Genomic DNA, 15,532 nt, shown 5'->3' with positions numbered 1-15,532 from the left:
AACAATCTTGCATCATCATCACTCGCGAGAGGTTCATGCCCAACATCCAAATCACTAAATATTAGATTTTTGTAGAAGCAGGTAGTGGGTTTGGTTCTATATTTCTTCCCAAGAATGTCTAAAAGCCCTGGAGCATTGAATCATTTATGTATTCGTCCTTCTTCACTTCTACAACATGACCTTCATATCGCAACATGGGGTCCCTAACAAACCTTCTATCATGATGTATAACCACATCCACTGTCTTAAAAATGCTTCCACTGTCACAGACCACACAAAACAAAATATTAGAAAAACCTTACAATGTTGGCCAGAGCAATGTCCTAGCTCACAAAATTCGAATAGTTGGACATAGTAACCAAACTGTAGTGCACCTCATTCTAATCACTAAAAAAAATATCATATTTTCACTCAAAACAATAGCTTGTGAGAGTTAACGAGAGACATACCTTGGCTCGCGGACAAATCCAAAGTCAACATCCATGATCAGGACACACGGTGCTCTAGCAAGAAACTGTTCTTCTCCAAAACGAAACCCATGTTGTGAGAGAGAGAGAGAGCAGAGAGAGAGCGGGAGTTATGAGCGAGAGACGAGAAGGAGTGATTCAAGGGGGAAAAAAATAAAATAAAAAAATAAAAAAATAAATGAAATTTCAAATTTAAGCGAAAAGGTGAACATTGACATCCAATAACGAAATTGATGCAAAATTATTTTTCATCCAGTACTAACGATAAATTTGACGGAGGGATGGATTTAATGTCACTCAAGACCAAATTGATATAACTAGAGACCAAATTGATATGACTAATGACCAAATTGATATGACTAAGAACTAAATTTATGTAATTAAGGGCTACATTGATGTGATAGGAACGAAATTGATGTGATCAATGACCAAATTGATATAACTTTTTTCTCAGGGACCCAATTGATACAACTTGCATAAGTCAGGAACGAAATTAATCGCTTGGGCAGAGGAAATTTCCGATGGAGCGGTGAAATGCACTAAGATCGAAAAGAACACCAACGGCGAAAACACTCTACTAGGCCGACACTGAGAGACGAAAGCTAGGGGAGCAAATGGGATTAGATACCCCAATAGTCCAAAGAGTAAACGATGGATATTAGGCGCTGTGCGTATCGACCCGTGCCCTGCTATGTTCCAACTACTTTTGTCTTCATCTCCTCAAATTAAATTAAACTTAACTTCGTTCCCAAACGCTATGACAATATTCTATTCATATTTTGACAATGAAAAAGGAAGAAATAAACATCTATTCTTGCACCCTTTTCCTTTCATAAGTAACTCAAAATTTTAAAGAGAAACCATTTAATTTATAGAGAGGCGGTATGATAGGTTCTTACATAGATGCAACAAACACAAGAAAACCTGACAAGTAAAGCATACACTCGCCTTATAGGACATTAGTTTCCAGGAACTAAACAGAATAGCTATTTTACAGGGCGAGGCTCGACCTGTAAGCCCAGGGATTGATTCTCAATTGGGAGCCACAAAATACCAGATGATACATGATACCATGAGTGCTCACTCTTCTAAAATGGCACGCCCGAGATTAGTCGCGAGGGATAGCCTTACAGAATTCAAGGCCTCCATTGGGAAGTCAGGCTTGACGAAGTGTGGACGAAGCCTAGCTATGGACAGCTCTTGCAGTTTATTCAACAAAAGATTGGTTTGGGAAACGTTCAGAAGAGGCCGATCCTGCCAATTCAGCAGCTTCAACTGCAACCGAAAAAACCATCCATACATAACAGAAAGAAAACAATGAAGGCGAAATCTGTATTTTCATGTCAGTGTCGGAAATGACCGAGAGAGAGAGAGAGAGAGAGAGAGAGAGAGAGCAAAAATCAATTAATAAACCACTTCTCGGTTAGACTTTCAATTACTTGATAAATCAAGTTTTCATTTATATAATGCTCAATTTTCTCCTCACCTTTTTCCACTGCTGTTTTAGTTCAACCAACTTTTGAGCACTTAACCGATTTGAGTTCTATTAAAATGCCACTTTAATAGTGCTTAATCACAATCTAAACTAACATTACCACAAGAACTTACTGAATCATTAAGCAGAGGCAGCCAAAATCTTTGAGGCGTCGAAGGGTTCTTCATAAGCTGCAGATTGATCAACAGATGAAACCCCCACCAAGTCAAATCAAAATATAACTTCCTCCTTCCAATGGGAGAAAAATGTACAAGAGTCAACTTCAATCATTTTGAATGCTGAACCTGAATTACAAGATTACAGGATGCACATAATATCGACTTACCAACATGAGAGACTCGACAGCTTGCTGAGCAGCGACATCATTCTTCCCGTCACCAATCTGCTGTAGCAACCTTTTGAAGTCTCTATACCTGTTATCAAAGAGCAAATTAAGTTTGGGACACAAATATCCAATTAGGAGGGGAAATTTAAAGGGAGATTTTTACTTGAGCAGAAACTCAAGGCCACCAGCAGCTTTAGATTCAGAATGCAACAACTCAATTAGACCTTCCCATTGCTGTTACATACCCAGGAGAGAACTCAAATCATGTAATGCAGAGCAAAACCAACAATAAACTGGTTGGACAAAAACTGAAGGCATTAAAGTACCTTAAAACTTTCATCTGAAATTGATTTGCCTACAGAGCCGAACAGCAGCTGAGCAATTTTGTTAAGACGAAATTCATCTTGTGCTTGCTGAAGCCAATATACTCCAGAACCCTTTCGACCATGCTTCCAATGATGAACTCCAGCCATCTTTTACACCAAGAAAAGCACTAAGCAGGAGTTCTGAAGCAGATCTCATTAACGAACAGAAAACTGACCCATGTACTTCGAAGTAAGTTTCGCCAGGGTAAGGTGTATTCATGCAAACCTTAAGGTAATTAAAGAATTTCATTTCATAAAGGCATTCACTGATATGCTGAAAAATTTCAATGGTTGAAATTACGAAAAGAGATTATACACTAAAATTTCATGTACCTTCATGATATTAGAACTGATGTCGTCAAGCTCATACAAACGGCAAATCTCCAGATTCTTCTTGGCCAACAAGAAACATGAGTCACTAAAATGAAACAGTGGTAATGGTAGGAAGCACAAAAAAAACATAAATGAGCACAAGCAGGTTCTAGGATGATAAGCAATTTTTCCAAGTGGAATACCTTGAGCAGCAGTTCTTTGTGTGGGACAGGTTGCCTATACAGTAAAATCTCTAAAAGACCCATTCCTTGCTTCAGGCATGATGATAAATAAACAGGAGCAATCTGGAAATATAAGATGATCATGGTTCAAGACAAATTTTCCGTTCTTGGCTCAGTAAAGAACATTGTCATTTCCAAGATAAGTATCAGTCCAAAATGAGGCAAAAAAATGTCAACAGCAATAGATTTAAGTAGGACACCGCGAGGATGTCCGACTAACAATAATGAACCATCCACTTTAAAGTCAACAACAGGCAAGTAAAATGGCATTCGCTCTTGCTAAGTGAGGAACTAATCATTTCAACATTTCACCAAATCAAAATATCGAGAGAAAGATCCATGAGGTCATTACTGCAAGATGCTTTTATTTTTTCCCTTCATAATAGAATTTGCTTACAAATATTATATTTTATGAACCATCATATTATCTTTTGCGAACCATAAAAGTTCTTCGTTAATAAACTGGGAGATTAAAGATCCTCTACAAATTTTTATATGTTTTTCAAAAGCATATAGAGAAGGGATTCTGCTTCATCCAAATGTGATCAAGAATTCAAAGAAAACAAGCATTAGCAAAGCAATAGAATAGCTTACATCCAGGCTAGATAAATATCATGTGACATCACCGAGATCCAAGTAGTAAACCCTTCAGATTAATGATTCAAACATATATCCGATTTTCAGTGGAACAACTTTTACTCACCTGCCAACTTAAAGCATGGGAGGACAGAACTTGGGCATAAACAAGTCGATGGAGTTCCTCCAAGCTAATTTCCCCCAAACTATAACGCTCTTCACGCAAAAGAGCTTCTGCTTCATCGCTTCCAGCAGTCAACAATTCTATGGCATGGGCAGCCATCCTAATTGAGAAGTGAAACAAAAGGTATATTTACAAAATAAATCTCGAGATTGGCTCAGCAAAGGCCAAGGATATAAATTTTTAATTCTGCTACAACTAAGAAAACCTTCAAAAGACGAACCCTGTAAAGTGGACAAAACAATTGATACAGAAGATTTCAAATATGATAGATATCTTTGCCACTTACCAAGGGCCAAACTCTTTCGAGGATTCTGCTAACACAACCTAAACATGAGCATGTAGTTTACAATGAGAACACAAGACATACAGGGAAGAGATGCAAAATACAGTCTGAACCATGATCATCACCTCAGTGTTTTCTCCAAGAATTCCAATCATTACTCCCATCAACTTATGAGAATTGGACATTGGTTTCAATTGGATACACCTCTGGGCTAGGCTGTACATGCTTTCTAAACCCTGAGTTTGGGAAACAAAATCAGCAGGGATGTATTGACACTAATTAAAATTAAAGCCCCTTGTGCTAAGAAAATGTTGATGTGGAAATTATAAAAGTCTACTTTCACTGAAAATTTATAGGAATTACCGCTGTAAATGGCCTGACATAAAGGAAGTGAGAAATATATAACTCCAGCCAATGAGAGGTTGCTGCTGAGAGGCTGCTCATGTTTCCCAGCATGATCTGAAGCAAATTTCTTAATCCCTCCCGAGTCTGAACATGATGGCACTGAATCCAAAATGCACTACAGTCCAGCTTATTTATTTGTCCTCTCCACTTCTCCCATGCCTGACCAATGTAAAGACATAAACAGGGAAAAGTAAATGGGGAGGATAACAGACACGAGCTCGATTTTAATTTTCTGATTGTCAATACCTTGATAAAATCAGGCTTAGCTTTGTAGCATTCACCTAACCTCCTAGGTTCTAGTTCAGGACGCATGCGTGGCATTTTCGAGATAAGAACAGCAACAGCTTCTACTAGTCCATTTTCTGTCTATCCATTCAGAACAACAAAGTTCAGTAGCAGCACCAGTAACATTAACCTCTAAAAGATATATTCACATAAAATAATCTCTCTTTTTTCTAACAGTACTCTTTAATGCTAAAACAGGAAACAAAAACAAAAGCAGTACTTTTTCACTACAATATCTGAGTTAAGTACTTTTTCATGCTAATGACCCATACCTAAAAAAAAACGGGAAACAAAGGAAACAAAGTCGAAAAGAAACTGACAAATTTCACTACAATATCTGAGTTGAGTATCAATTGATAAAATAAAAGTATGCACATAATAAGCATGAGCAAACTGCAAAAGACAATAAAGGCGAACACCTCACTATCTGATATTTCAGAGCAATAGCAGAACTGTAGTAATTACAATCTTTATGAAGCTATCTACCCAACTCAATCAAAATCTAAGGTAGAAACCAATCGAGACAAAATAAGTGATTATACTAAGCAAATTAAATTCTAGTGCGTGAAGTGGTGAGATTATTCATAAGGTACAATTTCTCCCAGTTTTCTTTTGAACTTTTTTTTCTTTTTTGGAACAAAAATGAGGTTTGATCAAATATATCCCCAACCTCGCGATTACTGAGCTGATCCAACTGGTAAGATCCATGTAAGCGTAACAGCTTCACCTGCCCAAAATAAAGACACAATAAGACTTGATTGTCTAATACATCCTATTGCAAGTACCAACCGCTAAATAAAACGATCTTTGTCAGCATGAAAAGACAAACATGCAAAACACTAACCACAATCTCCAGCCAACCAACTGCTAATGCCGACGCTATGACCTCCCAATATCTAGGATCATCTTCAATGACCTGCATCCAGTTGATCATCCGTAACAGATATTTTTGCATTTCATATAGAGATCCAAATGATTTAGGTAAATAGTGGAAAATTGAGGTAAAATGCCTTATGTTGAAAAGAATTTGGAAGCATACCTGTAAGTTGATGAGCTCATTCTGAAAATTCAAGAGCTTCGAGTAAACAGTACCATAAGCACGGGCAAAGAGGCTATCATAATCCTGCCACAAGCAACCATCAGAAAACAAGTGCACCCAACAAATGGAGGATCAGAAACATGAGACTGTAATTCACAATATAAATGTAATATTCAAGATACCCAAAATATAATAGAATTAAGAAAAATCATACAGCTAGCCAATCAACAAGTCGCTCCGGTAGCCATGGTTGAGATAGCTTATCTGCATAAAACATTTCCATCAACTCCCATGCAGCCTTTAAACATGTAGGCTCCTCACTTTTCTACAATGAGAGTTTCAATCAAATGAGCAATCTTCCTCCGGCTATTGCACGTGACAAGAAGCATCAAGATATCCTAGAACAAATAACTGGAAATTTACCTGTACAAACGTTTTCGGGTCTTCAATTAGACTATTCTTGGAAGATTTTGGATTACCCAGGAGCGAGTTTATGTCCTTGCTGTACTCCATCACATATTCCCACCTACATTCTCAGTGAAGAGACAGAGTAGTAAGATCAACTGTTAATAAGAACCCCAAAAAATTTTCATAAACATAAACAAGCTTCGAGTGATAACATTGCCCGATATTAAATTATTGCCAGACAAGAATTAAGAACCCACACAACCCAGAAACACCATAACTTCAAATGGCAAAATGTAAGTTATGCAATAGCAAAACTCAAATTGCTAGCTTGCTAACGAAAATCAACTAATGTAATTAATTTTTCAGAACAAATCCATCACGCATGACAACGTTTGGGATAACTTAGAAATTAGTGAATGCTACAGGAACATTGACCAGAAGTATCAATCCTGTGAGTGAAAATTGAGGATTTACCATTCAAGGTGATAAGGCGAGGAATTAATCTTCGACAAACTCGAGAACGAATTCCTCCGACTCTGGAGCATCGCAAATGGCGAGACTGATCCATAGGCGATTCTACGCCACTGAGCATTGCTGATCTCTCCGTCTCCGCCGTCGTTAAGCTTCAGCTCGACCACTTCTCCACCGAATTCGACTTCGGAGGCAGGCTGAGAAAAGAGGGAGACGCGCAGAGAGTTGCCGCGGCACCAGCAGAGAGAAACGCGAGGGGAGAGCGGCGAGCGGAGCGAGTGACGGAGGGGGTATGAAGGAGGCGGCGTGGGGCTTGAGGAGAGTGGACCAAGCTCACCGCCGTCAGGTTCCGGCATTGCTGGCGGAGGAGCGGTGGTCCCACGGAGGGTTTAGGGTTTTGGGAAAGATAGGGAAGAAAGACGAGATTGGAGAGCGGGAGATGAGCGGATCAAGAAAAATGAAAACTACGCTTTTGGTCTTACTTTTTATTTTAATCTTTTTTCTAACTCTTTTTCTACTTCCATTCTATACCTTTACTTTGTTTTCTTATTTTTATCCTATCATTAAAATTTTACATTGAGTTGGATCTCCGTAAATGATCCATGTCAGAAAATTTGCCACATCTACATCTTCCTCTTCCACTTCGTTGGGTTTACTGCAATTCCTTTTACGAAAAAAATTAGTTTTATTTATTAATTAAAAAAAATTTCTCCGTGATCCCATTCTTGCTTGATTTTCCAACACATTCTTCTAAGCTCCACTCCGCTTAGAACTCCCCTTGACTTAACACGGGGAAATTATAATCCTTCAATCTTCCATGACGCTGAGTTCAGAGGGATCAAGTGCTACTGCTATTGGTCGGTGACTTTACAACCACTAGGGGGTTCTTCTTTCTATCTCTTAAATTCGAGCGTGACTCCCACCTCGCCTAATTATTGTTTCCCAATCCAAGTTGAAATGACACTTGATCGGGGTTTCCAATGCCGTTGACTCAAAGAAGGGGAACCTTTTTATGTTAAAATAATTCGAAATTTTAAATTTTTTGACATTTATGGATTGAAACCCATATTTTTGGAATTCGCAGTGGAGATTAGCTCATGCCAAGTGATTTCCTTTTAGCTGTGATCTTTCCACAATAAGAGAAATTCTTGTTATTAAAATGATTGTTTCCGATAATGGCTATGCGAAATTTTTGAATAAAGTATGTTTTGATGTAACTGATCTATATAAAATAGAAGTTTGATTGGTGGTAAAAAAAATTTGTTAATCTACTTCTTTGATAAGGCGGAGATTCTGTTTGTTTGGATTAATTTTGCTTAGATCTTTTTTGAATTTGGCGAATTGGTTCTGCATCTCTATATGGGAAAAGAAAAGGAAGCCCTCCTCGTTACTGTACTGGCTGTTATTCAATGTTCGTCGTCTTCTTCTGTCTTCATCGTCTTCTTCTTTGTTCATTGATTTTTTTCATTCATTTGGTTTTATTTATTTTTCTCTAACAAATTAATTAAGGTAATGCGAGTAACATGCAATCATGCAATTTTGATGAGAGAATTTTGAACAAAATCAATAAAGGGGCCACTAGTTCGGTTCAATAGGAAAGAATTAATCCATGTGGCTCATTTTTATTATGTGAGTTATTTATGAATGTCCAACTCAGTACACTTAACGAAAAAATTAACGGTACGGTGAAAATAGAAAAGTAATTTAAAGTACAGGACGAAGTAAAAAAATTTAAAAAATGATGAAAATAGAAAAGTACGCTAAAGATAAATGACCAAAAATGTAGTGTTTTCAAAAAAAAATACACAAAATTCTTCTATTTTTCCGAACTTTCTTTCTCTTTCCATCATATATATATATATATATCTTTTTTGGATAAATTCCTTGTCATGTTTCATAAAATGTCAATTTTCTCTACTTTTTTCGATTGCATGAAATGTCAATTTTCAAATTTTTAATTGATTCGTTGTCGTTCAACTAGTTGAATAGAATGAACAATGATAAAAATTGAGAATGCACCGTTTTAAAATTTTGAGAGATTTGTTTATATGATTGGAAGTAATTGAAATGTTTTTTACAGTGAAAATTCTTTTTTACCCCCCACAATATGAGCACGGAGCCTATTTATCCCTTAAACTATTTTTTTTAGAACATTTAACTTAACCCTCAAGTATGATGAACGGAAAACGTACCCTCTCGCGGCCCTATTGCAGTAGAAAACAACTGCTGGGGAAGTCACATAGGTCCCCTTAACCTCGGTGAAGCCCATCTCATTCGTTAGCAGTTGAGAGTTCTAAAAAAGAGGTAAGCCTAGTCGTTATGAGCTTATTAGACTTTTTTGAGACTGAACCAGCCGCAATTGAGGTCAAACCTTAGGGACGAGCTATCTCGAGTTCGATTGGAGGTGAATAAAGGGTAATCAAAGTAGTAAGTGAGGGGTGTGATAGGCAAAGAAGGAGGCATGTTGATCTTAGGGAGGTTAATTGCTCTTTCGAGATTTACAAATATAAAATAAATGTAGACATAAAAAGTTGAAATTTTAAAGTTATAATTTTAAATAAAAATTTAAAATGTTACATTTCAAACGTATATTTGATTCATTTTGGAAATCTTAGGAGGACAGTTATTCTTTGAGATCAACATAACTCTCCCTCTACCTGTCATGGCATTTTACTCTCCGCTTTGCTTATCCTTATAGTCTCCTAGGGTGAGTACGATATAGCGCACTCCTAAGTTGGCCTTAACAATTCAGCTAAAAAAAAAAAGTTGACCTTAACTAAATTTGATTCAGATACAATTCACAACGGTTATGCTAGTAGATTATTAGAATGATCCGTAGAATTAAAATTAATGATAATTTTTCAATCATACCAGTTACTATTCTTTCTAAGTTTATTATTCTCTCAGGCATAATCATTTAAATTGTATAAGTGATTTATTATCTTTTAGAAAATAATATAGGTATTTGAAAAAATAAAGTGTCTTTTACAAATTTTGTATCAAAAGGTCCTTCTTAAAATTTAAAAGTTCAATAAATCACGTTTTTTTTAAATAGTCTTACCTATATAATTTGTACTCTTTGTTGGGGCAATAGTGCTTTTTTTTTTAAACATATTTTTAGTGAAGTTGGTAAGGTTAAGGCTACATGATGAAATTAATTTGTTTAAACATGCCTTATACAAAATTTTGCCCAAAAGAAAAAAGTTTGGGTATTGTTTAAAGAGTAAATTCTAGAAACATAAACTAATAGCTATTTTCAAAAAATAGGTAAAAGGAAAATTTAAAAGGAAAATGTGCACACATAAAAAAAATTTAAAAAAATTCCCACTTATCCAAAAAAGCAAATTAATAAATTAATAAATTTATGGAACACATAGCTTTACTAGTTGAAGATGGATGATAAATATGTTAAGCTATGTCATCAATGATAATCCACCGCAAAGAGCGGTAAAATGGCTAATAAACATAGACTATGAGATCTTCTCATTTTGAACTAAAGGACTATCAGTGTATTGAATCCATTTTCCATCACCTGTCAGATTTTATCTTTTCCCAATGTCAGTGGATCACATCTGTTGAGGAGTAAAATGGGATAAATCCCACATCGAAAAAGAAAAAGAAAATCCATGGGTTAATATATGGCTTGGGTACCACCACTTATCAGCTTGAGCTTTTAAGTGGATATGGGTCCAGGCCCGTATAAGCTCAAATGAAAATTTAATAACATCTATCTCAAATTACTAATAGGAACAATGGGTTGACTAACCGTTCACTATGCCAAAATCTATAATCATAGGACAAAAGTGTGAGCCAGAACAGCTAAATTCAGATCGATGCAGTATGTGGAGATCAAGTCCTGTGTTAGCTTATACATCATGCTTGGATGATAATCCTCGATTACCCAATTGGCATTGTCACAAATTGTGCAAGACTAATTTTATTATTTAGTGTGATCCTCCAATAAATCGGGCATAACGAACTTACGCTAGAACAAGTAGATTCAATATACTATTAGATGAACAAGAAGTTATTTCATTGCTCTATAGAAGGAGGAATAAACATAAAAGTACCCTTCAATTTATTGCTTCAACACTCCAACGGAAGACGAAAGAGATCCACACGTCAATCCTAACAAGATGCTCACTGTAGCCAATTATCTATAAAAGGGTACTACTCATACCTCATTTTACAGTCGTACAGCACCACTTCGGCACCGACGCTCATAAGACAGACGTTTAGCACTTGGTCCTTGGAAGACATGACAAAAATGAAACAGTCATCTCTATATATATAGGAAAATGACACTGTTGGTCCTAAATATTTGACATTTTTTGACATTAAGTTCTAAAAGTTTCAATTAGAAAAATCAAGTCCTACGAGTTTTAAAAAAGTGTCAGCGTTGGTTGGTCCTAAAAGTTTTGAAAAAGTGACACCAGTGGTCCTATCCGTCAAGTGCCATTACCGTGCTGCCTATGTGGAGTTAATGCCGTCCGTTTCAGCGACGTGGCCGTTAGTTTGCTGACATGGCAGCTTGAATTGACCGAAAAACATCCGAAAGCATTGGATCCAACCATGCTGGAAGGAAAACCCAGAAGGAAGCTTGAACCGACGGGGCTAGAATGAAGGAAAAACCCGAAAACATTGAACTCAAACCCAAAACTCTTCTACTCGAAAGCTAAAAGTTGTCCTCTCCTACTCTCCTCTACTCGGTAAAGGAAGAAGAAGACTGCATATGTGCTCAACCGAAGAAGAAGAACAATACTCTTTCTCTGTTACTTTCTCTTAAAAGAGGGATTTTTAGCATTCTCTTTCTCTATTCTTTCTCTTAAAAGAGGGTTTTTAGCATCTTGGTTTGTCATGTTGGTTTGCCTGATTTCTGTTCTAGTAGGTGGGCTGTGATTTCGGGTGAAGAGAAGCTGACCCGAAACCGAAGAAGAAGAATACCCAAACAAAAGGAGGGGAAAGCTTGAGCTTTCCTCAGTACTGATAATTTAAGGTTTCACAAGGTAGTGTTCATTTACTGATGAATTTTTTGGGCAAACTGTGTTTTAATGAAAGATTGTTGGCAAGGCCTGTCGAAACCCCCAAAATAAAATCGGTTTCTCCAAAACTTGTAGTGAGAAAATGGTGAGAGCCAAGTCGAAATCCCAAAGGAGGCTAAAGGATTCTCTAAACCAATGAGCTAGCAAAAGTAACAAAAGGGGAATTTTGCAGCAAAAACAATTTAAAAGTGCAAGGGAAAGTGAGTAATCAATAACCAGGAGACGTATAACTTGAGTTCGAAAACCACCTAGCGGATGGTTGATCATAGAAGCATCAAAATGTAAATTTCAGCAGCTAAGAGTCGAGTTCCCGCTACCGCAAGGAATCAACTAGCATCTAAATTCTAACTAGTCAAAACACCGTCTAACTGGTAAATTCATCAATTAGTTAACAAGGTATCGACCGATTCCCTAATTAACTAAGCAATGGCTTTAAACACAAGGATGCCTTAACCTGAGCGATTAATCGATTCGTCAATTAGTTGACTCGTCCTATCATTCTCTAACAAATTAGGGCAGCAACCTCCGTTCGTTCCTAATTAATCTTGCTTCGAATCAATTTCTACAAACACCGTAGTAGTCGTCGATAAGCTAACTTACAAATATCCTATTCACGACCGTGAGAGAATACTTGTAACGATGACATCCAAGAATGAACAAGTGCTGAAATTAAAATATTAAAACCTGCTCCTCACAACCAAATCGTGAGGTTTCCGTTCTCAAGTTAAACGAAACGAATTAGCCACACATGGCTATGCAGGAATCCATGAAAACTGACGATCGTTGGAGGAACACTCCGGAGCCGCCCGCCTCTTTTCCAAGTTTCTCTTCCCAGAAAAACTAAAAAAACCCTAAACCTAGATTGTCCTTAGGTTTTTATATCTCCCTCAAAAATAGGAAACAAATAATGAACCTATCTTTAAAGATTTTCGAAAAACTCCCATTGTAATTAAAGGGAAATCCTAGGATTTGCAAATAAATCGGGGATTAATTCTGAACTCCCTCTTGAATCGGTTGTGCACATGGTGCACCACTAACTAGAAGTCCTTGTATCATTGCAAGTTCCATCTTGATACTTCAATGGTCTCCAATTCATCCCAAACATGCATCAAATTGCCTCCAACTCTTTTCTCGCACAAGTTTTCTTAGAAACTGTCATCCAAGCATCATATACCATGAAAACAACATAAAACCAAGTCTAAATTGTACCCATTTCATGGACAAATCCTCCCTTATCATTTGTGAATACTCATTACATGCTTGTTCTATTACATTGGTCTTGTAGGATGGATAACTTAAACTATCATGGATACATACTTGAAATAGACCATGGCGGTTGTACGGACCCGAATGTGGACTCTCGTCGGGGCCCGCATGCGCGCTTTTGGATCGCGCGGCTTGGGAGTGTCCACCTTCCCGTGGGGACTCGTGACGGACACGCGTGAGAGAAGGAGTCGCCACTTATCATTTTACGACCCGAAGGTCGAGGGCGGATAAGTTACCCGGGTCTAGGGGTATGGAACACCTAGTTGTTGTTAAGGCATTGGTCTGTGCGGAACCGAAAAATCCGTATTCGGGGGTTCATGTTACGTGCGGGCCTATATCCCGCACGCCCTTTCGGTACTCTGGTTTGCTAGGCTTGCATGTTTTATGATTTACCGCATGAATTAAGCTGCACTCGACTCGCACGTTTTGACACCGGAAATTCGGTGAACTAAACGATGTCGGTTGAGAAGCCGAGAGAGAATTAAACCCTTATGTCGGGGAGTTGGTTCACAATCTTGCGTTACAGTTCATCTAACCATGGAGGTTGAATCCCTGCGTAAACCAAAACCGCGAGTTCTTGGGCTTACTTTCCTTTGGGTAAGCATTAAACCGATTCGATTAATTCGACTCTCGGACCGTTCGCTCACCGACTGGAATTCTTACAGAACAAAATGTACAAAATAAAAGTCCTTACAATGCTCTCGAAAACAATAAATACAAATTACAAATGGCCGAATTCCAATCGACTCGCGTTCGGTTATTATTCCACTCTAACTTACCGTGAGTTTAGGGAAAAGACCGAAAAACTGAAATTCAATGGACGCGCTCACTGAATAGGGCGTTGGACCCTGTGAGTGTTGATTGGGCGTTGGACCCTGTGATCGATGATTAGGGTGTTGAACCCTAATATTATTCAGCATAGGGATCAGGCTTGACCCGCATGGCAAACATGTGCGAAAAGATAACACGCAACATGTTAATAACAGACAAGGTGTTTTGTATTCACCGAATGTACGTGGATTAACAAGTTTATTAATCCAAGGGTGTTTTTGCAAGCAAATGCCATATGCTAAGCAATCAAGCACGTGCCAATGTTTTAGCATTCGGCTTTGTTTTGAGAACTTGACAAAGAGAGTCAAATCTCATGTATGTGGATTGTTTTTACGGTTGTTCTGTATTGTGACACTGAATTACCACTGAATTAACCAAACTCGTGTTTTGACTCTAGATTTGGAATATAGAATTCCTCCTAACCATTATCTAGTGTTTGGTTAGGTCGAGTGAAAGGTTAATCAGGATTTTGCATGTTTTCTGACAGAGATAACCGTTCTAGTTACCCGAGTCTATGTTGGGATGACAAAAACTCATCAGTTAGATAAGAAAAGGCTATGCAGATGAACCTGTACCTGAACAGGTAGCCTATTCTTATCCCGTACTGTAGTGTTTCTGTCATGCTAACCCTAGGGGTGTCGCTGAATTGTGAAAAGACGATTTTGCCCTTTATTTGAAAGTTGTTTTCAGAAAAGGGGAAACATCATAGTGCGGGCCACCTCGGCCTGTAGTCGGTGTTGACCAATTCCCTGGATCGTCCAGGGTTATGCAAGAACCCCGAAAAAGCCAAAGAACCGGTCGATCTGCCCGGAAGTGATCTAGAAAGATCTTCTGTATCCTGACCTGAGTTACCTGGAATCAGGTAAAAACTCAAGTTGAGACACAGAAGCCCTTTTCAGACGTCCATGCTACATCGGACCGCGCGTTTCGGGTTTTGAAATTGATAAGTTTGAAAAGGGCACCAACGTCATTTGACAACTCATTGACGCGAGTTATCAGTTAATGGTCAATTCGTGTAAACTTTATCAGTGTGAAGTGGGTTTAATCATGTGAGCGTCCCGATTAACCCGTTTGTGGAATTAACGCTTAAGGGTTGTGCCGAATGCATTAATTGTGAAAACGATTTGCGACTCGAAGACCAAGACGATTCCATAAGGATCGAGGATAATTTGGTCCAATGACCGAAACTACCCTCGTAACCGAATGGACCCAAATAAGTCATCGATACCCGAATCCATGCATGCTTTGTTTTGAAAAGACATTTTCATGCGATATTGCGACGATAATGTAAATTGCAAATTACACGAAAGCCGAGAACGGACTCAAAACGAGAAGAGGAAGCCTCATGCAACCCGTACGAGTCTAAGAGACTCTCGGTTACTTCTCCTTGGAGATAGCCGAGAGGTCCCATGGCCCGAATGGGGTTCCACGAGATTTCCCCCTCTTGTTTCGAATAATTTCTCGCATGCTTAAACAACAAACATTATAAATGACACGACTAAACGAAAGTCGGTATTGCCATGATTTGAATAACGC

General features: G+C 38.0%; 1 protein-coding gene across 3 annotated transcripts; it reads right to left on the bottom strand.

Annotated features, from left to right (window-relative positions):
* Positions 1 to 1,304: 1,304 nt before the first annotated feature.
* On the bottom strand, positions 1,305 to 7,332 carry LOC116192415 (nuclear pore complex protein NUP85). 3 transcript variants are annotated; one of them, XM_031520961.1, is made up of 18 exons: positions 6,861 to 7,330; positions 6,402 to 6,504; positions 6,193 to 6,303; positions 5,979 to 6,062; positions 5,784 to 5,855; positions 5,610 to 5,666; positions 4,901 to 5,020; positions 4,613 to 4,813; positions 4,375 to 4,485; positions 4,253 to 4,290; positions 3,910 to 4,066; positions 3,168 to 3,269; positions 2,986 to 3,042; positions 2,614 to 2,760; positions 2,451 to 2,521; positions 2,288 to 2,375; positions 2,076 to 2,132; positions 1,305 to 1,742 (listed from the first exon to the last, which is right to left on the bottom strand). In XM_031520961.1, exons 1-18 carry the CDS (start codon positions 7,211 to 7,213, stop codon positions 1,548 to 1,550), a joined length of 2,124 nt encoding a protein of 707 aa, XP_031376821.1. In that variant the 5' UTR covers positions 7,214 to 7,330; the 3' UTR covers positions 1,305 to 1,547. The 3 variants fall into 3 exon arrangements, 2 of the variants coding, with proteins under 2 accessions (XP_031376821.1, XP_031376822.1); XR_004154069.1 differs by having other exon boundaries at positions 1,568 to 1,742; positions 2,614 to 2,878; positions 6,861 to 7,332; XM_031520962.1 differs by lacking the exon at positions 4,901 to 5,020 and having other exon boundaries at positions 6,861 to 7,331.
* Positions 7,333 to 15,532: the final 8,200 nt, after the last annotated feature.

Source organism: Punica granatum, chromosome 1, assembly GCF_007655135.1.
Source record: "Punica granatum isolate Tunisia-2019 chromosome 1, ASM765513v2, whole genome shotgun sequence".
NCBI lineage: Eukaryota > Viridiplantae > Streptophyta > Magnoliopsida > Myrtales > Lythraceae > Punica > Punica granatum.
This window is presented reverse-complemented; position numbering and strand designations above follow the sequence as displayed.

Coding starts and splice junctions, on each gene's coding strand:
- LOC116192415 (XM_031520961.1), bottom strand. CDS start 7,213: ATGCCGGAACCTGACGGCGGTGAGCTTGGTCCACTCTCCTCAAGCCCC. Junction 6,505..6,860: donor TCGCCTTATCACCTTGAATG/GTAAATCCTCAA, acceptor CTGAGAATGTAG/GTGGGAATATGTGATGGAGT. Junction 3,043..3,167: donor ACAAAGAACTGCTGCTCAAG/GTATTCCACTTG, acceptor TTGGCCAAGAAG/AATCTGGAGATTTGCCGTTT.